General features: G+C 35.2%; 1 protein-coding gene across 1 annotated transcript in view; it reads right to left on the minus strand.

Moving 5' to 3' along the window:
• The window catches only part of Lrp6 (LDL receptor related protein 6), a 170,906-nt gene that overhangs the window by 141,564 nt on the left and 4,385 nt on the right, over positions 1-24,957 (minus strand). Inside the window, 1 exon segment of the mRNA XM_047549455.1 lies at positions 9,183-9,576. Coding sequence (XP_047405411.1) covers positions 9,183-9,576 — 394 coding nt within the window.

Consider the following 24,957-nt stretch of genomic DNA (forward strand, 5'->3'; position numbering starts at 1 on the left):
TCAACTGGAGGGTCCCACAATTACCTGTGCTAGCAGACTGTACACATTTTACCAATTTACTATAAAGATTATTACAAATGATACAAATGAACAGCCAAATGGAAAAGATACATTGGGCAAGATCTGGGAGGATCCCAAGCACAGATGCTTCTGACTTTATGGAGTTGGGGTCTACCACCCTCCCTGCACATGAATATGTTCTGGGACTTTTATGGAGGCTTCATCACATAGGCATGATCAATTATTAACCCAATCTCCAGGTCCTTAACCCTTTTCAGAAAACAAGGGATAGTGTTGAAAGTTCCAAGCTTCTAATCATAGCTTCATCTTTCTGGTGACCAGCTCCATCCAGGAGCCCACCAATGTTGCCTCATAGAACAAAAGACACTGCTATCAACTAGGAAATTCCAAGGCATCAAGAGCTCTATGCTGGGTGCTGGAGTCCAAGACCAAATATTAGATCAGAAGACGTACCTAGCTCCCCTACGGCTCTTAAAAGTTTTAGGAGCGATGTCAGAAACAGGAAAGAATGACCAAATATATTTTCATACTATATTAATATAAACAATTAAATAAATGCATGGGAGAGACAGAACAGTTCATCCTTATGATAGAATCTTACCTCACAATAAATACAGAAGGAGCAGTGTTACTATGAAGAAAAAAAAAAATCACCATTTGGCAAACACCACTATGGTAATTACTACAAGCAAACTCCATCAAGGAATGATAAAATTAGAAAATAAAAAAAAGATATGAAACAGGAAAATTACACAGTCTCAAATAATTCAAGGTGAAAAACAGTAACTGCAATAGAAAATCTGGCAGACACTATCATACCCAAGGGATCAACTTAGCATCCATATCATGTACCTGCTGATATGATAACTTGAGAAAGGCACAACTTTTATATTCCAAAAATGTAAAATTGTCACAAAATATCTATAATTTTAATCATTTGAAATACCAGATAAGCCAAAATTGAGGGAAATTCTACAAATGACTGGCTAGTAATCTCCAAATACAAAAATGTTCAATTTATGAACAACAAAGAAACATCCCAGATTAGAAAACACTAAGGAGATAACAAATGCAAGGATTCTTCAATCTGTGGATTCAAGTAACTGGATAAAAAACAAAAAAATTCCACCTGTAAAAGTGGGCTTACAGATGTGTAACATAAAAAATTAGACTATATATCTGAAAAGCAGCAATTTGAGAAAAGCTAACGAATATCACTTGGTATAAACAACTAAAAACTAGACTAGGGTTAAGATGTTTTAAGGAAGTAGAAAGGTTCTATCTAATATCTGAGAAGATCTCAGTATATTCACTAATTTTTTTTCCAATTTCTAATGGCCTTGATTCATATCTCAGAGGTTGCTTAAGATAAACCTATTATCCAGATTTCCAGACAAGATTGGTGATTTTCCTAACACACTACTCTTAATTTTTAGGTAGAAATTTAAAAAAAAAAAAAAAAAACACCTCACCCCAAACACATGAATCTATACAATCTAACCAAAAGTAATTGGCCACATTTTTCATTCTTTCTATAAGAAGAATATTTCTACATTTTGAATTGTTTTGTTTTGTTTTTAGTTAACATCAAGGGAAATAGAAAAAAGAAAAAAAAAGATCTGAAAAGGTTAGGGTGGAGTAGCTCTAAAACAGGAGGCCCAGGGTGAAAACATACTGCAGTTAAGGACAGAACAATCTAAAATTTTAAGGTAAAAAAAAATCAGTTCTATAAAAACACAATTCTGGGGCTGGAGAGATAGCTCAGTTGTAGAGTGCTTGCCTTGCAAGCACAAGGCCCTGGGTTCAATCCCCAGCACCGGAAAAAAAAAAAAAAAAAAAACCACAATTCTAATTGTAATGTACCTAAATTAATGGCTTCAACATGTAACTGTAAAATAAACAGATATTTAAAGTAGTTTTCTAAAATGTCTCACTTTTTAAAATTAATGTCAAAAATGAAAGGAGCTTGTGTTTAGCATGGGCAAGGCCATGGGTTCAATTCCCACCACAAAAAAACAAACAAAACTAAAAAGAACCCATCACTTTAGAAATGAGGAAACTGAGGTTCCAACAAACAAAGACGTATCATGCTGGTAATGAAGCTAGATACAACATAAAAAAAGCTCCAGAGAGTATATTTTTATAAAATACGATTTTGAGAACTTTTGTTGAAAAAAAGTGAAGACTAAAAATTTGAATTGTTATAAAGTAATATTATAATAAAGGTCGTACTGATTGGAATTCACCAAAGATAATGCTGAAATTTACATTTGCTTACAAAATAATTTCTCCCCTACTGAGGAAAACTAAGAGAATTATAATAAATATTTTAAATTTCAGTCATTCAAAAAATATTTCTGAACATCTACTATGTGACAGGAAATATTTTAGTCATCTGAGATATGTGAGCGTAGAAAATACTTTTAAACACAGGAACCGGGCCTGGTGGCACATGCCTTTAATCCCAGCAGTTCAGGAGGCTGAGGCAGGAGGATGGAGAGTTCAAAGCCAGCCTCAATAAAAGTGAGGTGTAAAGCAACTCAGTGAGACCCTGTCTCTAAATAAAATACAAAATAGGACTGGGGATGTGGCTCAGTGGTCAAGTGCCCCTGAGTTCAATCCTCGGAACCAAAAAAAAAAATAGGAGGGACTGCAGTTGTAGCTCAGTGGTAGAGCGCTTGCCTAGCATGTGTGAGGCACTGGGTTAGATTATCAGCACCACATAAAAATAAATAAATAAAGGTATTATATCCATCTACAACTAAAAAAAAAATTTTTTTAAACATGATGTATAAAATTAATAAGAAAATTATAAACTATAATTTTCCTATTGAACTAGATCTGCAAAGTATTTTCAAAGCAGAATTTTTAATATTTTTAATATTATACTGTTTTAACTTATTAAAAAATATCTAAAATGACTTGAAATATGAAAGGATCCTCAACAAACAAAAAATTCTCAGAACAACATACAGATTTATATTTGGAATAGGTTCTCAACATCACCAAAATGAGTATAGTAACTGTGGAATCAGACTGATTTATCATAAGGAGCAGCCACACAGGAATTACCTCTACTCACAACAACATAAGAACATTGCTTCCTGTAACTATGGTTATTCCCTTTCTGGAACAACTTTCATACACATATTTTCTTGTTCCTTAGTCTCAACTCTACACTGCCAGTTACTATTAAAAAGAGAAGGGGAAAGAAAAAAAAAAAAAAAACTCAGACAAATAGTGGTCAAATTTAGAGAGAAATAAAAATCTTCCTTCGGTCTATGCTAAACTGACTGATTTCACAAAAAACTTCATACATCCAAAAGCACAAAGATGTCCCCACTCATTCCCAGGGTTCAAACAATACCAGTCATTCTAATAGCTTTCCTTTTACATAAGCTGATGAGAGAGAGGGCTCAGTCAGCTCTTCTGAACCTCATAACCCAGGATCCTTTGGAACTCTAATGATGTCTACATTTCTCCTCAGCACTGTTTTTTCACATACTTTGAAAGGCAAACTTCAGATTTTCCTAAAATAAGAAATCTGGGGGGCTGGGGAGATAGCTCAGTTGGTAGAGTGCTTGCCTTGCAAGCACAAGGCCCTGGGTTCGATCCCCAGCACCAAAAAAAAAAAAAAGAAATCTGGAAACAACCTCTTTTGTTTGACAAGTGGTGTACTCTTTAATACTTTTGCACTAAAACTACACTTCACTATACAAATCTAAGATGCTTAACAATGAAAGACTGTTTAATAGAATGTATTTTTAAATGCAGGTGTTCAAAATATAATTCCAAATACACTCCCCACCATGCTAATTATCAAATGTATACCATTTGGCTGAATTCTACTTGTTTTCAGTTGTGTTACTTTTTTTAGATAATCATAACTCAAAATAACTTCTCATCTCTAGTAATAACAGAAATGCAAATCAAAACCACCCTAAGATTCCATCTCACCCCAATTAGAATGGCGATTATCAAAAATACAAGCAACAACAGGTGTTGGCGAGGATGTGGGGAAAAAGATACACTCTTACATTGCTGGTGGGGCTGCAAATTAGTGCAGTCACTCTGGAAAGCAGTGTGGAGACTCCTTAGAAAACTTGGAATGGAACCACCATTTGACCCAGCTATCCCACTCCTTGGCCTATACCCAAAGGACTTAAAATCAGCATATTACAGAGATACAGCCACATCAATGTTCATAGCTGCTCAGTTCACAATAGCCAGATTGTGGAACCAACCTAGATGTCCTTCAATTGATGAATGGATAAAGAAAATGTGGTATATATATACAATGGAATATTACTCAGCCATAAAGAATGATAAAATTATGGCATTTGCAGGCAAATGGATGAAATTGGAGAATATCATGCTAAGTGAGATAAGCCAATCTCAAAAAACCAATGGACAAATGATATCGCTAATAAGTGGATGATGACACATAATGGGGGGTGGGAGGGGTGAGTGTTAGGGTTAGAGTTAGGGTTAGGGAGGGGGGCAAGAATGGAGGAAGGAAGGACTATATAGAGGGAAAAGGGTGGGAGGGTTGGGGGGAGGGGAAAAAACAGAATGAATCAAACAACATTACCCTATGTAAATTTATGATTACACAAATGGTATGCCTTTACGCCATGTACAAACAGAGAAACAACATGTATCCCATTTGTTTACAATAATTAAAAAAAAAAATTCAAAAAGAATTTTGAAAAAAGTGGTTGGGGAGAGGCAAATTTATCCTCCCTACACATAATAAGCACAGATATCAAAAATAATAAAGAGGGGTAGGAAAGATAGTAGAAAGTATCTGACATTATTTTCTATGAACATATATGACTACACACCCAGTGTGACTCCACATCATGTATAACCGGAAGAATGAGAAATTATACTCCATTTATGTATGATGTGTCAAAATGCATTCTACAGGGCTGGGGAGATAGCTCAGTTGGTAGAGTGCTCGCCTCGCAAGCACTAAGGCCCTGAGTTCAATCCCCAGCACCGCAAAAAAAAAAAAAAAAAAAAAATGCATTCTACACAGGTGCACTGGCCCACACCTATAATCCCAGTGGCCTCAGAGGCTGAGGCAGGAGGATCTCAAGTTCAAAGTCAGTCTCAGTAAAAGTGAGGCACTAAGCAATTCACCGAGATCCTCTCTCTAAATAAAATACAAAAAAAAAAAAAAAAAAAAATAGGGCTGAGGATGTGGCTTGGTAGTCCGAGTGCCCCTCGGTTCAATCCCCAGTACCCCCCCCAAAAAACAAAATGCATTCTACTGTCATGTAATTAGAATTAATAATAATAATATATTTCACTGTGTATTTTTGATCAAATTTTTAGGTCTTGGGGAAAAAAACAGGTATTCGTCACTGAATTTATTTAGAAACTAAATAACACTATTTCTACATATGAAGTACTTTGTGGGGTGGGTATTGGGGATCAAACCCAGGGGCACTTTACCACTGAGCTACATCCCCAACCCTTTTTAATTTTTTATTTTGGGACAGGGTCTCACTAAAGTGCTTTAGGGCCTCCCTGTGTTGCTGACGCTGGTCTTGAACTTGTGATCTTCCTGTCTCAGACTCCAAGCTGCTGGGATTAGAGACGTGTGCCACCATACCCAACTGCAGTATGTATTGATTCTTTCAGTAATAGATCAGCTGAGTCTTTGAATTCTCACATTCCATATTGAGAAGGATCATGGGTATATTAAAGCTTCTAACATATGGTAAACTTTATTTCTTTTTGTTTTTGGTACTGGGATTGAACCCAGGGGCACTCTACCGTTGAGCTACAATCTCAGACATTTTTATTTTGAGAGAGCTGGCTAAATTGATGAGGCTGGCCTCAAACTTGCAATCCTCCTGCTTGGACTCCAGACTTACTGGGATTATAGGCATGTGCTATTGTACCTGGTGGCAAACTTACTTTCTAGGTCACTTTTATCAGATCAACAGTAAAGCTCATTCGTTTTAATGAATAAAATGATAATGATCAATTTACTCACTAAATTATTAGAATCCTGCATATTCAAAATAAATATATGTAATATTATATATACATATATAGTATATATAGTAATATAATCTATAATATGTACTATCACATAATTATAGCCCCTTATGTAAATGATAAAGATGCTATTCCAGAATTACAGGAATCAAGTTTGCAAGCCATGGATTATAGGTCTTCTAATTCCTTTAACATTCTTTCCTTCTACACACACATTCAACACAATGAAAACAAACATGCTTTAAAGAAGAAAAAGTTGTGCCAGGCACAGTGGCACACACCTATAATCCCAAAAGCCCGAGAGGCTGACAGGACTGCAAATTCAAGGCCAGCCTCAGCAACTTAGCGAAACCCTGTCTCAAAATAAAAAATAAAAAGGGTTGGGGATATGGTTCAATGGTTAAGTGTTCCTGGGTTCAATCCATGGTACTACCAAAAAAAAAAAAAAAGAAAAAGTTGTCTCCCCCAAGTTTTCTATCCTTAAATACACAATAAATCTTAAAAGATATAACCCTTCTCTTCCCAACCAGAGCACAAAATACAAAGGCCTGAACACATTAACCATTTAATAAATAGACATATGAATGAATTTCAATCATCACCTTTACAGTAATAAGACTGAATTAATCAAGAAGGAAAATTAAAAAGGTACTGATTGTCTTTTCACCAAACAGAAATATTTCAACACCCCTTTAGACTTACAAACTGTTAGCACAACACAAATTACATTTCTTAAAAATTCTCAACAACCAAATTCTTTGATCAGAACAGTTTACTATACACACAACCTCTGAGAATGGCCAAACCTCTTGCTACCACCTCAAGCCACTACAATACTTTTTGACTTCAACACATGCCCCATAATTCCTCTCTAAAATATATGTATATTTCTGCTTTCCAAAATATCTAACCCTAAAATTTCACTGTACTACTGCCATGTTATCTTATCCTTTATAATCAAAGGAATTTTTTTCATTTTTCTACATCATGGCATCATCTTTAACCTTCATCACCAAATGAACACATACAACTCTTCCTTTCATTTTCCCCAAGTTCTACATGATTATATAAAATTAACCCACTCTCTTCTATAAATGAGTTTCAAAGCATTCCAACATACGTAAAAGTAAAAAAAAAGAAATACTGAAATGGTTATACACAGGTTATGTTTGGACTTTAACCGAACATTAATAGGTCATTTCAGGTTCCATGTTTAGATCATTACCTATACTTGGCCATAACAGACTGGCATGACATTCAAAAAAAGAAATATCAAGGAATGGTATACAGTAAAACTGAGGCACAGTAACAGAGAAGCACTGCAGAAATACAGTTCACATTCTATAACAGGGTTTACCCAGTTAAAATTTCCTGCCTCTGCAGAAAATAAACCTTTACTGCAAATACATGTGTAGCTGACTGGAGATGAGTTATTTAATAACTAAGTGTTTTATTTCAACATTGAAATATTAAGCAGTATTTCAGGGTTGGAGTTGTAGCTCAGTGCCAGAGAGAGGCACTGGGTTCAATCTTTAGCACTATATAAAATTAAATAAATAAAATAAACATTCTGTCAATCTACAATTTAAAAAATTTTTTAATATTTCAAGTTAATATAGAAGATTAATATTATAAAATATGACTATAATTGCTACATAATAAAGTTATAAAATCTATAAATTTTTTAAATTTCATCTAGAGGTACCAAATACAGGTCTTGTTAAGTCACCATTCCTTTCTCTCCCTTCTAATTATCCTCTCATAATTATAAAAAATCAATGCAGAAGAAAACCAAGAACTATAAAGAATGCTATTTCATAACTGCTATTAGAAACACAAAACTATAGAACACCTTACTATATGTATATAACTTTCCATATTGAAGACTACTTAAGCTGGTCATGGCAACACACTCCTGTAATCCCAGTAACTTGGGAGGCTGATGCAAGGAAGATCACAAGTTTGAGCCTGGCCTCAGCAACTCAGCCAGAACCTGTCTCAAAAACAACAATATTTTTTTAAAAAGGGCCAGGAGCTCTCTCTGCTTTCTGGTGCCATGCCTAGAGTCTCTTCCTTCTATCTTACTCTTCCATCATGGTGTTCTGTCTTACATCAGGCCCTGAGGAACAGAGTTGGCCATCTATGGAGTGAGACCTCTGAAACGAGCAAGATCTGACCACAGAGTCTCAGCCTCCTTTGGGGTATGCAACCACAAATTTTTACAAATCTTGCCTGAAAAATTTCAACATGATCCCCCTGCCCTAGGTATGCCTTCTCCAGTCACTCACCAACTGCCACCGTGGACCTCTGAACTGCCCTGATACTGAATATCCTTAACTGTCCATGCCCCAGCTGACAGAGAAGGTCACTTCCCCCCGTTTCACCCTTTCAGCAAAAAGCAGCTTGGAGATGTCACAAATTTTTCTGAAGAAATGGAATCCGATATTGACAGTGAGAAAATATAACAGTGGTCCACTTCATGCTTTGAATGTAGCCGTTGCTACTCTACCACTGATATTTAAAATAGTCGTTTCTTTCTCTTCCTCCCTCCCTCCCCTTCCCTAGTCTTGGAGAAATAGGATTACCTTTCTCCCCCATCCTAGGCAGTTATCTGTCCTTGAGCACACACCAACCACAGAAACAAAGTAATTCAGACTTTAGGTAAGGCACCAGAAGATCTCTAGAAATGACTATCTACCAAATTAACAAGTGAATTACAATTCTGGATACAGCCTTTGAAGCCTCTTTAAAGGCCCTCTGTTCCCCTCATTGGGCAGAATCACAGTCTCTGGGCCAGAAGTCCCCTGTGTTTCCACTTTGCTAGCAGAGCAATTAAACATTTTTTCCTTTTTCTCAAAAGGAGAAAAAAAAAAAAGAAAAAGGCTGGGAATGTAACTTAGTGGTAGACTGCTTGCCTGATATGCATAAGTGCTGAATTCAATTCCCAGTGCTGGGAAAAAAAAAAAAAGAAAAAAAAGAAGAAAGAGAAAGAGAGAGAGAGAGAGAATAAGAAAGACTATTCTGCAAAAAACCTGAAGAGTCTAAACTTCCTGTTTTATCTTTCTTTTTAGTTGGCAGTGAGGGGTGTGTGTGAGGAGAAACCAGGAGAAAGAGATACAATGACCTTTGAACATTATGTAAAAACTTACCCACTTGAAGGATCTAAGGCAATAGCTCTGGGTTGATCCAACTCTTGCCAAAATAATACTTTTCGTAAAGATCCATCTAAATTAGAAACTTCGATCCGATTAGTTTCAGAATCTGTCCAGTATAATTTTTCTCCAAGCCAATCACAAGCCAGCCCATCAGGGGACAATAATCCAGAAACAACAACATTCTGTACACTCTCAGTTTTGTTAAATTCTGTTCGTTTAATGGCTTCTTCGCTGACATCACTCCAGTAGATCAAGCCATGACCAAACACAAAGTCCACCGCAGCTGCATCCTCCAAGCCTCCAACTACAATTGTAGCATTCTCTTTGCCATTTGTAGCATCAACCAGTCGCAAATCCCGTCTGTTTGCATAAAGCAACAAAGGGGCCGCTGGAACAAAATGAGACAAATATGTAAGTGAAAAGGGAAGAAAATGTATTGGCTCTTAAAAACTGGGTTTCAAATCAGCATTAGTGAGCAAATACCATAAAAAATTTAGAAAGGATAAATAGACCAGGGCAATACCTAAAATCTTTTCATGCAAATATTATTTGTATATCACTTTAAAAACAACAAGGAGAAACCAATTTCACCAGAATAGTCTTTTGTTTTTTGTAGTTGAAGATGGACAGCATGCCTTTATTTTGTTTATTTTTATGTGGTGCTGCGGATTGAATCCAGTGTCTCACACATGCTAGGCAAGCACTTTGCCACTGAGCTACAGCCCCAGCTTAAGAATTGTCTTTTTATATGAAAACAAGCTGAGATAAAATTTAAAAGCTTAGCCATACCAAAAATGAGCAAGGATATAGTGCTACTAAAACACTCATACTCTACAGGTTGGAATTTAAAATGGTACAGCCACTATGAAAAATAGTTGGTAATTTCTTAAACTACCAACTCTTCTTAAATGCACAACCTGCCATATAATCCAGTCATCGCATACCTAGTATTAACTCAAGAGATAAAAACATACATCATACAAAGACTTGTACATAAATGTTCTTAGCAGTTTATTTATAACTTAAACTGGAATATGATCAACAAATAAATGAACAAATATTACCATAGAATACATGTACGTTAAAAATGAATTAGTCTCAAAATAACAGAAAGCAGAACCAAAAAGTATATTTTAGACAGGCGCAGTGGTACACACCTGTAATCCCAGTGGCTTGGGAGGCTGAGGCAAGAGGATCTCGAGTTCAAAGCCAGCCTCAGCAACTCAGTGAGGTATACTGAACAACTCAGTGAGACTCTGTCTCTAGATTATATATATTATAAAAGGGACTGGGAATGTGATTAAGCACCCCTAATTCAATCCCCAGTTAAAAAAAAAAAAAAAAAGTGTGGTTAATGTGACTCACATTTATATAAAATCCTAGAAAATACAAGTCAATCTATTATAACAGAAAGTATATCAATGAATGTCTTAAAGTGAGGTGAGGAGAGGGGTTGGAAAAGAATGGAAGGTAGGGATTATAAAAGAGCATGAGAAAACTTTTGTGGGTGATTATGACGATGGTTCCAGACGTGTACACATGTTAAACATTAAATTTTGCCTGTCTGAAGTCAATGCTGTGTGGTTGCCCCTGAGCTTTCATGGTTATTTCTTCATGAGGGCTGCAGGTGTTTTGAACCCAAGAGCAGCTCAGTGACACCTTGGACCTCTTGGTGATGGAAGGGGGCCCACCCACCATCTGCCCACCTGCCAACCTGCAGACTGACCCCTTCATTGCTCAAGTGCCCCATATACCCTCCCAATGTCTATGTGCCAGGGGACAGGACTCCAGAACTCCCCAGCTCCAACCGAGGATAGCAGGACCCCCTTCCAGTGTTGGGCTCAGTGGGAAACCTACAATAAAGACTGATTCCACAAAAAAAAAAAAAAAAAACCTTATTTAAACTTTTATATACACAATTTATGGTATATCGATTATACCTGAAAACTGTTAAAAAAAAAGTCTAGCAGAGTTAGATTTTAACCTATTTTATTCTGCTCCATATTATTAGAATGATACCAAAACTAAATATTAAACCCACCCTAGGGTTGAAATTGTAGCTAAGTGGTAGAGTGCTTGTCTAGTGTGTGTGAGGCACTGGGTTCAATCCTCAGCACCACATAAATAAATAAATGGATAAAATAAAGGTATTGTGTCCATCTACAACTAAAAAAAATTTTTTTAACAATCTTAAAGTAACATTTAACTTAGAGAAAGATGAAGCTACTGTGATTGAAGTAGTATTAATCCTATGGTTTTCTGAAATTTTTAAAACATTTATTCCAGACTTCTGACATTTACTTTGCTGGTATCAAGTAGCAATTAAAAATCCAGAGTACCAAGGTCCTACAGAACTTACTCTACTGACAGAAATGCTCCCACCACTGGGCAATGCAGTAGCCACCAGCCACATGTTACTGAGCAGTACTTAAAATGTAGCTAACAAGTTATACTTTTAATTTTATAGATACCAATTCACTTAAATTTGAATTTAAATAAGCAAATGTGTTCAATGGTGGTATTAAATAGCAAAGATCTAGAGACTGGAATAAAAAATGGAATAAAGAATAAGAACAGAATTATGATGTAATAATCTACATGACCTTCTTTCATAATTACTTACTAAAAATCTAAAACTGTATTTCCAAAGCCAAGTCCAACTACTATTTAAAAGTAACCATTCCCTCTTTTTAAAGAAACTACTGTAATTCCAAAAAAATTAAGGTGCTCACAAATGTACAAAGAAAAAAGTGAGGTTTAAATCAGTCCTTGGATTGTGTCTGCCAAATGGAATTATGAATATGCACTGTGTTCATCCATAAGTACAAAATAAACTTCTCTTTTAATCAAGCTTATATAAATCCAACTTTCTTAGTCAAAAACAAATGGGAAGATAGCTTTTTCTTAAAAAGTGACTTAAGAATCTTTTCTGCCTATTCTGCTGCAGCTACTGGCAAAACCATAAATTTTCTTAATAAAGATTCACTTTTAACTCATTTCAGGCCTTCAAACATCACACTGATTTATCAGTCCTGAGAGTGTCTACTACAATATATTATATTGACCTTCTCTTAGCATAGGCCAAATATAAACGTAAGGAAAAAAAGGTTCTTTTTGGTGAGGGGTTACGATGCTCAGTCCTAGCACTTAAAATTTAAAACCCAAGAATGATAATAATCTAATATTTATTGGGCACCTTATTTATAGCACTAACTTGAGAAGACTGTTTACATATCAAATCTGAATATGGCATTAGATGGCAGCCAAATGTCTTTCTGACTTTCAAGTCAAACATTAATATTTTCACTGAACTTTTGGTCTTCTAAAGTCAAAGAACCATTTGGCTGACTCACAAACCTTCTGAGTACCAAAAACAAAAAAAGCATGAAGCAGGGTAAGTCAATATTTTCTTAATTTAGAAGTACTAGTTACAACAAAGGCTTTCTAAAGGACTGTACATAAACCCACACACATTAAAAGGAAACCAAGTTCACTTTGGACAACCACCCCTTTGATGCTTGAACCCTTCCTACATATCATCACTAGTATCTTTTCAGCAATATAATAATAGGGATAACTGAAAGATATAATTTGATCTGTACTACTGTTTTTATCTACTAAAAAGATAAGTTGGACCCATACACACCTACCCTGATTGTAGCCTATATACGCAATATACTCAATACCTTCCATTCCAGAATGCTACTTTCTGAATTCCTAAACCCAAATAATCAATCACATCTTTACCAAACACATGGATGCTCAAGAATCTTTAGTTTTCCTTTATTCCTACCAAACATCCTATAGCAGCCTTTTAAAACTTTTTCTGCATTCCTGAGGACAAATTTCATGTCTTAAATACTTTATTCTCAGATCATCTCATAATTTCAATGAAGCAAGAAGGTTAATGTCAAACATCTCCAAAATCTTAATTTATACCTCTCAAAAACTACTCTGTATCTCTCTCCAACCTCTCTTACATTGTTCTCTTTCTCAAAGGTGAGGTTACTCTAAGACAACAGCAAAAATTTGGCTATCTCCTCTCTGCAACTTTGCTCTATCAGTTGTTCAGTATTTCTTGTACCTTCAATAGCTCATACAGGTCCTACTATCAATTTTGCTTTAATAACCCTAACCTGGTTACCATCAAGAGAATAACTCTCTTAACCAAAAAAATTTCATAACACTGGTATGTACTTTTAGGTATTAATTCCTTTAGTCTAACTTCCTACACATCACTCAACTGAAACTGTTTTCTCTAAGCCTTCATAACCAAATCCAATAGTTTTTTCCTCAGTTCTTACTTTTGACTTCTCTGCAGCACTCAACACTGTTGGTCAAATCCCTACCTGAAGTAGAATGTACTGTTTATATTATACACTATTATTATTGTTTGTTTGCCTTTTGGGTTTAAACCTTCCTCCTCCTTCCCATATATAGTATTCCAAGATGTTCCGTTGTTCTCCAAATGACAGAGTATGAAAAACTATCAAGTTCACCTGGTCAACAACTTTATGCAGCTAATTTCCAAACCATCTCTAGCCAAACCTTAAATTCTATGCCTATAACTTCTTTTGAGCCACATCTTCCTCCCATTTACTTAAATTCATCATCTTTCTCTCCAAAAATTCTTCATCAGCCAATAAATACAATTCTCCAGATCTTACTGGTGTCCCTTGGAGCCATCTTTCCCTCATTCCTTTTCCCTAGTCTGCCAATTTCCATCTTGATGACTCTTCTTTACCATGTCTTTAAATCTGCCTCTTCTTCATTTTTAGAACCACTATGCTACTCTAGACCTTCATCATCTTACACCTAAACTATGTTAATAGTAAATGATTTTAATACTTTCCTTTCCTTTTTCTATTTCTAATACATACACTTTATCCAACTCAAAAGCTTTCCGATTCCCCTTGCCTAAAATAGCCTCCATACCTCAGCCCTCCACTACATGAATTCTACCTAGGACTCTAAATTTATCTTTTATAATCTGCACCATACAGATTTTCAACATGTAAACTAAAAACACACTATGTCCTATCACCACAGTGTATTCATTTTCCTGCCCACATCATACTTTTCTCACCTTCTCCCAGAAAGCAAGTCTAAATCCTTCAAGACCCAATTCAAATTTTATATACATGGTGAATCTTTCCAACTGTCTCAGCTTTCCTTCTTTTAACCCTTATGGCCTTTACCACTTACTTGACATTAGCATTCTTTAAGTGTTATTTCCTGCCTCAACCAGGATCTCAAATATTTAGGAACATCTAATACTAATTTTATTCCCAATGCCTAGTATAGTTCACTGCACACAGTAATAATATGAACAAATTCATTAATATTTAAAAGCAATCTTCCAGAACCTGATCTAAAAATATATTTGCCAAAAGGACTCTGATCAAAAGCTTACAAATATCATTACACATTGATTCAGCTTAACCAAAGTTTAGTCAGGCTTCCTCTTATCCATGGTCCCTTAAACTTTGGTTCACTTTAGTTTAAGCAAGCAGATACATAACATACTCTCTTAAACAACTCAGAGATCAGCAGACCACATCAAAAATCATCTGCTAACCCTGACCAGTTTGCCATATTCTCCCACAAAGATCCTGCTGGTGCTATTGATCCTATTTATAAAAGGAAAGTCTTTTGGGTTTGATTTTGAGACACCTAAAGATCTTGTGTGGCCAGAGCATCCTCTCTGTTACAACAGTCTTTTCAAATGAATTCTCTTCCTAAGTCCAGATTTACCTTAATTTGACAATTGTATGGTGACTTGGATGGGAGACTAGACTTCACCTATGGATCTGTGCAATTCCCACCTCAATAATGGCATTTCAGGGAGTCATTTGAATTGTTCCCCATTCAGAGATTTAGGAATCCTTCCTAGAGTTCAACCCTTAACCAGTACTTCAGACAACTTGACTACTGCAATACAGTAAGGAGTTACTTTGATTCTTTCAAGCAAAGAAATAATTTATTTAGCTCTTTGAGTAGAAAATCACAGCCTCTTTAACAAACATTCCAAGCTCTTCTGTTTTCCCTTGACTTCTTGATTACACAAGGGAATTTCCCTGGTTCCTCATAAAGAAGTACTCTTTCCTAGCTTCTTTAAGTTCTTTTATCTGATTATATTATCCAACCCCATAGGTAGCTCTCCCTCTAATTGGTTACCCTCTCTCCTCTGCTTACTATATGCTTCACCATGTCACTAATTCAGTTCAGTATTTCCAAAACTGGCAAATTATTATTAAAGACAACTGAGAACTTTCCAATGTCCTCCTTGAAAAACTTGAGATCTCCCCAAACTGGCTCACCAAAGTCCTCTTTCTTTCCATAACTCCCCCATTCTTCCTTCTTCCATTTTATCCCCTTCAATTTTCCCTTTGATCTATCCCCCATCATCACCTCAGGTTCCTCATCCCCTCTATCCACACTTGTTAGACCAACTCCTTTCCACTCTAATCTCTCAACACTCACTTAAACTTTAGGGTCCCCATTCCCCAATTAGGGACTCATAAGGGACTCATGAGGAACTCAGGAACCAGTAGCTAGAAACAGACTGATCATTTATCCACTTGAATGAGGCTTGGAGACACCAGTAAACCACTTGACCTCTCTTCAGTCCTTCACTCAAAATTTAATCTAGTCTCCATAAGAGACCAGATTATTATTATACAACAGGGCAAAGGAAATACATGATAGGGATACTTCAGTCTTTGTTTTATCTGAACAGGTAACTTCAATTAATCCATCTGCCAGAAAGACAATCTAGCAAAAAGCACAAGTAGGAAAGAACAACAGTCACCTCTTATGGCCAGACATGGTGGCACACACCTGTAATCCTAACAGAGGGTAAGGCAGGAAAATCTCTTAATTGGAAGTCAGCCAGGGCAACTTAGGGAAGTCCTCTCTCAAAAAAAAAAAAGTCAACTCTGTTATATAATCTATTAATGAGCTGAAACTTTAAAACCAAAGTATAAACTCTCATTTGTGTCTGTCTATGTTTCTATATGTATGTGTATATGTATGATATGTCCCTCCCTCCAGACAGTATTACAAATTAAGATTATAAAATTTCTTAAAGGAGTTCTATTCTGATTGGCTAATTAAGTAATTATGACAATTAAATATTCCTAAGATTTCAAGAAATTAAACTTCTTACACTTTTCCAAAGTATCTTTACAAAAACTAACCCAAATGTTTTAAAAAAATTCAAGCTAACATGAATTTGGGTAGATCTTGGCAAATGAGACTAGTTTAATATTGCTGGTTTAATTTTTTAAATGTCTAACACAAACATACATCTTTATTTTACTTGGATATGTTTTTACTAAACTTTCACAGGTTACCTGATTAAGTTAGCATTACATCTCCATTTGTATTAAGCTAAACTGAATCATTAATCTAACAAACTTTATTTCAAAAGTAATTAGGTTTTTAATAAGCTCTTTGAAGGCAGATTCCAAAATCTTTGATAACTTAAAACAGGACTTGTGCTAAGTTAGTTCATGGATATCCACAAAATATATGGATCATTTTCTAAGTAAAACTTAACACTGAAGCATAATTTCAAGCTTATGCAGTTTTCTGCCTTGTATTTTTATGATACAGAGAAGATATATATATATATATATATATATATATATATATATGATTTTATTAAAGAATATACTCAGTTTTGCCACAATTGAGAAGTTGTACTATCAGGAAGTATATGACATTAAAAAGTTGTATTATCCCATAAGCTCTGCTAGTCTAACTACAAAATGCTGGTGTGTGACAGTTTCAAAAGTATCCATCTACCTCACAGCCTTCTGTGTAAAATGGCAGTTACTATAATTATACTGAGTTATAATCCTACATGTAAAAGAGACTCTATAGTACAGAAAGAGAAACTTTGTATGCAAGGTATGTGTTAATGAGAAAGAAAAGTTTTGTCATAAATGACTTAATTGTTCCAAAATGAAAAAGAAGAAAATGTAGGACAAAACCTCAATGGATAAATTCTAAATTCATGAAAAAAGAATTGTATTTGTCCTGGTCAAAGTTGGTTAAGATTTCATGGGTTTATTTACAAAATTTTCTAAATGTACTTTAATATCTTTATACAAAATTAGACTTGGGTTTTCTCTATTAAAAGCAACAAATTGGCCTGAGGATATAGCTCAGTTGATAGAGTGCTTGCCTTGCATGCACAAGGCCCCGGATTCAAACACCAGCACGGGGAAAAAAAGAAAGAAAGAAAAAAAGGAAAAAATTTTCTTAGATTATTGGTATGCTCTTAAGGAAGAGGTTATAAAAGGTTTGTCTTCGTCTTCTGAATAATAATCTCCCTGGAAGACAAAAGACTGTCTTATCAGAATTTCTTGGGCTTCATACTGACTTTATTATATCTTTGATTATTCAAAAAAGTCTTCTCACTCTTTTGATTGACTTGATTTTGGTTTGCATGCTACAAAAACCACCAAACATCCTTGTCAATAACTGCATTATATTTTGTAACAAGCACTCATTAGTTCCTGAACTTTTAAAATTACCAGTAACATATTACTCACACCATTTGAAGTCTTTTTTTTTGGTACTAGGAATTGAAGTCAGGGGTACTCAACCACTGAGACACATCCCCAGTTCCATTTTGTATTTTATTTTAGAGACAGGGTCTTACTGAGTTGCTTAATGCCTCAATTTTGCTGAGGCTGGCTTGAATGCGTGATCCTCCTGCCTCAGTCTCCGAAATCACTGGGATTACAGGCATGCACCACGGTGCCCAGTCCATTTGAAATCTTTTGTCATCTACAGTTTTTAATTTTACTCTAAAGCTCCTTTCCAAAGAACTAAGGTTCTTTACCATTATGTTACTTTCTATGTTTCTTTTTGTCACTTAGGTTAAAATGTAGTCGAACAGTTTTTCTCACTGACCCATAATTCTATTTAAACATTAAAGCTCCTGAGAAATTTTGATATTCTACCTTTTCAAAATCAAATCCTAAACGATGTCTTTTATACTAACAACTATCTGAGATTTTCCAAGGGCCCCTGGAAACCACAAAGAATTTATTTTTCACCTTGTAAAATTCAGAAGTTATAAGTAATTGTTGGGGCTGGGGATATAACTCAGTTGGCAGAGTGTTGGCCTGCATGCACAAGGCCCTAGGTTCAATCCCCAGCTAAAAAAAAAAAAAAAAAAGTAATTGTTTATTTGATCAAAACATTATAAGCTGAATGGGAAGCACTGTCAAATCAAGAGATGCTTATCTTCCCTAATTAAATCTGTATAGGTAAAATGTTATTAATATGAATTATTTCAGACAATGTACACAAGTAAGAAGTTCCTAGATTTTTAGTGATGCTCTCATTGTAGATGATATACTTCTATTGATCAGATTCCTGGTACTACTTTGCCTGACATTAAATAACAGTATAATGCCATTGGTCAAAATTCCATGTTTGTTTTAATGTTAGCTTAGTCACAATTTTACTTCTCTAAAAAAAATTTTTTTGGGGAGATTGAACCCACAGACATTTTATCACTGAACTACATCCCCAGGCCCTTTTATTTTATTTTGATACAGGGTCTCACTAAATTGCCAAGACTGGCCTAGAACTTTCAATCTCTTTCCTCAGCCTCCTGATAAACTGAGATTACAAGTATATGCCACTGTGCCTAGCTACTTCTTTAATCTGAATAAACTATCTTATTAGATAAGTGGTTCTCAACTGAATTCATATGTACTTATGGAAATTTTATTTCACAAATGTTAAGGGCCTATTCTAGACTGACTAAATCTTTTTACTTGATAATCTTGGTATATTCTTATCATACACTATATGCTTGATAAATTCATGGCCTTCTATGTCTCAGGATTATTATATATCTTTAGGGGTTTTTTTCTTTGAGGTGGTTATATTTATCTACATTCATAAATTACATGTAATAGCAATTTTCTTTAAAATAAGGCTAATCATCATTGCTTACAGATATTTTGTCCAAAACATTTTTAGATTGACTTGATTTTGGATTGCATACCAACATCCTTGTTAAAACTGCATTTTTTTTAAAAACCACTCATTAATCTTTCACTTTTAAAATTATCAGCAATAAATTAATTATACTACTTGAAGTCTTTTTGTTATCTACATATAGCCTTTTTTAGAGGGTTTTTTGTTTTGTCACTTCTCAGCTCCTCAACTCCCCCCAGGTACTGGGGGTTAAACCTTGGGTGCTTCACATCCCCATTCCTTTTTTTTATTTTGGGACAGGGTCTTGCTAAATGCTGCTATCCTCAAACTTGTGATCCTATTGGGCAGAGGGGGAGCAAGGGGAGGGAAGGGGGCAGGTGAGTAGGAAAGACGGTGGAATGAGACTGACATCATTAACCTAGGTACTTGTATGATCGCACGAATGACATGGACTCTACATCATGTACAACCAGAGAAATGAATAGTTGTGCTCCCTTCATGTACAACAAATCAAAATGCATTCTGCTGTCATGTTTAACTAATTAGAACAAATTAAAATTTAAATTAAAAAAAAAAAAAAAAAAAAAACTTGTGATCCTAGCCTCCAAAGTCTGGGATTATTGGCATGCACCACCTCATCCAGCTCAGACAGTTTCATTTTGTTTTGATTTACTCTGAACATACCTGAAAATAAGTTACAGTTCAAAGTGCTTGTCTCCAACAAAAAGTCCTGTTGAAAAAGAATTGTGCCAGTTACACTAGGGCACAGGCTTCTTCTGATGGCATCATGTAGACAGATGAGAACACACCAGTGGAATGAGTCAGGATTTCCAAAAAGTTAGTAGTTGAGAAGTAGAAGGGTTTCAAGAGATTGCTAACACAGATCTGGGAGAACAAGAATTAATTTCATAGGACTGAATAAATTGCTAAAGGATGATTATGGGCTTTATTTAAAATAGTGCTCGTTTTAATTTTGCATTTCCTGGATATAAGGATCCCCTTTCTTCTCTCAAACTATCTATAATCATAACAATATAAGCAGACTGTGCTTTTATGAAGTAAACAAACATTTATCTATAGGTTTCTCCTGTCACTTCCAGAATTCAAAAACTCTTAAGTACTTTCTTCATAGCAACATAGTTATTTGCATAGGTTCACTGAGTCTGCCTCTTGTTGGAAAACGCTGTTATAACTACTGATAAGCCATATTTGAAAGTGCTGCTCATTTAATCAGATGTGACCAGACACTTTAAAGAGCTACAGTTGACTTTATGACATGCTTATAGACCTTTTGGGAAACTTTCCAGGTAAATGGTTTACAGAGTTCCCAGTCTCACAGATGAATTAAGAATGGTGACTCCCTGGAGGGTCCAGAAACCCTAGAATATTTTGTAAACCTCAACAAGGTAGGAACTAACTCAAATCTATCAGTACTACAAGTAAAAACTGAAGTTAAGTTCCTGACTTCATCTCTAGCCTCAAAAAGGTTTTAATCTCAGAGTCCTTCAAAAACTTTCAACAAAACTTAAAAGATCCATCTAGTAAATTAACTATTCTTGCTACTGGATATAAACAATCAGGCCAAATCTAATGAGATCAACTGCACAATGACTCTTGTTCTATCCTTAATAGTGACAGGTTTTGTTTTAAGCACCTGGGAGACTAACAAGTGTTCGTCACAATTGTCCACTATTCACCCATTATCTTGGTTTAACCAAAGTTTTGTCAAGCTTCTACCCTTTCCCATAAGCCATGCTAAGGGGCATATGGAGGTTTTGTTTTTGTTTTGTTTTGAGGGGAGGGTGCTAAAAATGTTCGGGAATAAGACAGTGGTGACAGCTGTACGACTTTATTAGTATACTAAAAACCACTGAATTGGACACTTTAAAATGGAGATTTTTATTGTACCTAGATTTTATCTGCAAAACAATGGGTTAAAAAAGTATAATCATCCTTCAATGTCTATGGTGGACTGGTTCATTAATGCTTCCCTTCCACCTCACTCCCCACCCGACACCTGCCCCACAGGGGCTGGACGTATGGCTCAATGGTAGAACACTTGCCTAGCAAGTGTAAGAGGGGTTATATATATCTCCAGCACCACAAAATAATAATAGTAATAGCAATCCCCTTGGACACCAAAACCCACAGGTACTTAAATCCCTTAATGGGGCAGTATTTGCATATAACCTGTGTGTATTCCTCTGAATACTTTAAATCATCTCAAGATTACTTATATTACCTAATATAATTTACAATAAATCTAATGTAACACCTATGTAAATACTGTATTGTTTAGGGAATAATGACAAGAAAAAGTGTTTTTTCCAAATACTTTCGATCAACAGTTGGTTGAATATATGAATGTAGAACAGTGATATGGAAGGTTAAATGTATGTGAGAATACTAAGCATATTATTAATGCAACTGTGATATCCTAAAATCAGAAAACACATTACATAATCCACACTTCAAATTCAACCTCAAATATAAATTGATTTTTTCTAAATAGTCTGTTTTCCATATCTAATCTCTGTAAGAAATCTTTCTAGTAGTTATAAATGTATAACTTAACCATGTCTAATCAATGATTTGAGACAAAACACAAAATGAAGTTCCAAGTATAAGTCTGTATAAATGTTATAAATATTCACGTATTTTATATTCTTTAAATGTAAAATTTACAGTATTCAGTATGTCCAAAGCTCTGATACATGGTAGTATATGAAGGGGGAAAAAAATCTATTATAAAGAAACTTTTCATCTAAAAGCTATTTCTTCATTAGCATACATCAAGAAATTTACAAAGAACACATAACATGCACCTAAGAGTGCATGCTAATGAAGTTAATTTCTCAGTTTTCTCAGATTTATAAAATGTCTTCAAACTGAATATATGAATAGTCTTAAAATTATACTTCACAATAAAGCATTCCAATAAGGAGGAAGACTCGTATCCCTATAATTTACTTGGTATGGTTTGGTTCCAAGAGTGATAAAACAATGATTAGCCAAGGCTAAAAGAGAAAAAACATCCTCCCCTCCTGGTCAACCACACTAAGGTACAATTTTCTATTACTTAGGTGACTATTTTCTCGGGGAAAAAAATGACTACTGCTGTTCACAGTCACCTCTGCATTTTTATTCTCACTAAAAATGCAATCAATAACTTTAGGCCTGGTATCAATTCTTAACTTACATACCTTAATGTAGTTTTTTTGTCTAAAAATGTCATCTGGCATCCCCAATGTCCCCCTAAAATTAGTTCCAAATTATCTAAGCATTTGTACACGACCCTTCTAAACGAAAGTATCACCATATATTTGGCAAGTTATATTATACCTAATAGGACCAAAGTACCAACAATTTTTACCAAATAGAGCCAAAGCATACTTAATATATGTGCTAGCCACACACCTGAACAGCTTAAACCTTAAGTGAGCATAATCACTGCCACAACTAACATGCACAGCTTGAGAAACAACTATTTCCCTATATTTGTGTACTGACAAATCGTATTTTAAAATAAATAATTTTAAGGGCAAATCAACTATTCTTAGGTTGCCTGGCCCATGTATTTAAATAAATTTCAAAGTTAATCATACAGGGAAGTGTTCTAGCCATTAAAATAACGTTTATTTTACAGAAGATATGTAAACACATCTGAAAAAATGAAACACACAATGCAAGAATTCAGTATATTATCTACTCAACCTGCAGGGAGGAGTCCATCAACAGAATTTTAATTCTTATTAAAAAAATTATCTCTAGGGCTGAGATTGTAGCTCAGTTGTGGAGTACTTGCCTAGCACCTGTAAGTCACTGGGTTCAATCCTCAGCATCACATAAGAATAAAATAAAATATAATAAAAGGTATTGTGTCCATCTGCAACTAAAAATAAATAAATTAGAAAAGAAAAAGTAATAATTTCTGCCAGTCCCAGTGGTGCACACCTGTAATCCCAGCAGCTCGGGAGGCTGTGACAACCTCAGCAACTTAGGGAAACCCTAAGCAACTCAGTGAGACCCTGGCTCTAAATAAAATACAAAAAGGGATGAGCATGTGGCTTCATGGCTCAGTGGCTGAGTTCAATGATCGGTACCAAATAATTTCTGTGATTTCATCCATACTTTATTTTTTGAGCTAAAATCTCACTTTATTGCCCATATTGGCCTCAAATTCACAATCCTCTTGACCCAGTTGGTATTACTGTTATGCACTACCATGCCCAGCTCTAACGTATTAATTCTTAAGTATCACAATTAAATGATCTATCTCTAGCTTATAATAATCATCACCTAAAAAAGCATTGTTCAGATTGCAACCTTTAACAGGGCACACACTTATAATCCCAGGTGCTCAGGAGTTTGAGGCAACAGGGCTTGAGCAAACTTAGACCCTCTCTCAAAATAAAAGGGTTGGGGATGTAGTTCACTGGTACAGTGTATCTGGACTGCAACCCTTTAGAAAGTACAAGTTTGGTCATATTTTATATTTTATATAAAACAAAACAGAAAATAAAAGAAATAAAAGCATTTCACAGAGTTTTTGTTTCAGTTGCAGCAAAATTTAAAAAGTTCAAAAACCACTGGCCCAAAACTACTGCCAAAAACAATGCCTGGAACGTTACAGGCACTTAAAATGTTTTACTGGTCTTTTCTGAGCAATATTTCTCTTAACATGGCCATCTTTTTTTTTTTTTTTTTTTTTTGGTACCAGGGATTGAATTCAGGGGCACTCGACCACTGAGTCACATCCTCAGTTCTATTTTGTATTTTATTTAGAGACAGGGTCTCACTGAGTTGCTTAGTGCCTCGCTTTTGCTGAGGTTGGCTTTGAACTCTCGATCCTCCTGCCTCAAGTCTCCTGAGTCACTAGGATTACAGGAGAGTGCCACCACACACTGAAATGTGGCCATCTCTTTTTTTGTTTGGTTCTGAATTTTGTTTACTTTATTTTTTTAAATTTATTTATTTTGATTCGTTGTACACAAATGGGGTACATCTGCTGTTTCTCTGGATGCACATGGAGTCGCATCATTTGTGTAATCATACATGTACATAGGGTAATGATGTTTGTCTCGTTCTGTTATTTTTTCCTTCCCCTCACCCCTCCCACCCCTCTTTTTCCTCTATACAATCCATCCTTCCTTCATTTTTGCCTTCCTCCCACCCATGGCCATCTTATAGTGACCATTCATTCAATGTCTACTACTGACAGGACTGTACTACCTTTCCACAGACAATACCCCATCAATTCTCACTCAAATAAAAGTTATAACCCAAATCTTAGAGAAGGAATTATGGTTAACTTTACAAAGCTATATAAAGTGGCAGAAAATATGAACTAGGTCTGACAATGAAGCCCCTAACTTTCTGCTACAGTACCCCTCTTCATCTCCAAATATAAACTTACTATAAAATTTCCACAATGAAAATGGATTCTCAGAGTATTACTCATGGGTTAAATAGTACTATAACCTATGTTACTTGTTTTTCCAATGCCTTCAGATTATTCAGACAAAAATGTTCTGAAAATACTTTCCATTTATGTATCTCTTCACAGAATCTCTTTTGATATTCAATATTAATAGTCCTTTCTTATAGCCAAAGTATGTTTAAAGACACAGAAGAGTTAAGTTCAGCTAATGGAAAAAACTCCAATTAAAGCACATGAAAAAAATTCTCTGAAAATTCAACCATAATCACTTAACCCTTCTGATAATACTAAGCTAAAAACCTTAAAATTTCATAACCAAATTATTCTCTAGCTCAGTAAGTAAAAGTAAGCCCAAGAAGAAAG

This window comes from Sciurus carolinensis, chromosome 4 (genome assembly GCF_902686445.1).
Source record: "Sciurus carolinensis chromosome 4, mSciCar1.2, whole genome shotgun sequence".
Taxonomy (NCBI): domain Eukaryota; kingdom Metazoa; phylum Chordata; class Mammalia; order Rodentia; family Sciuridae; genus Sciurus; species Sciurus carolinensis.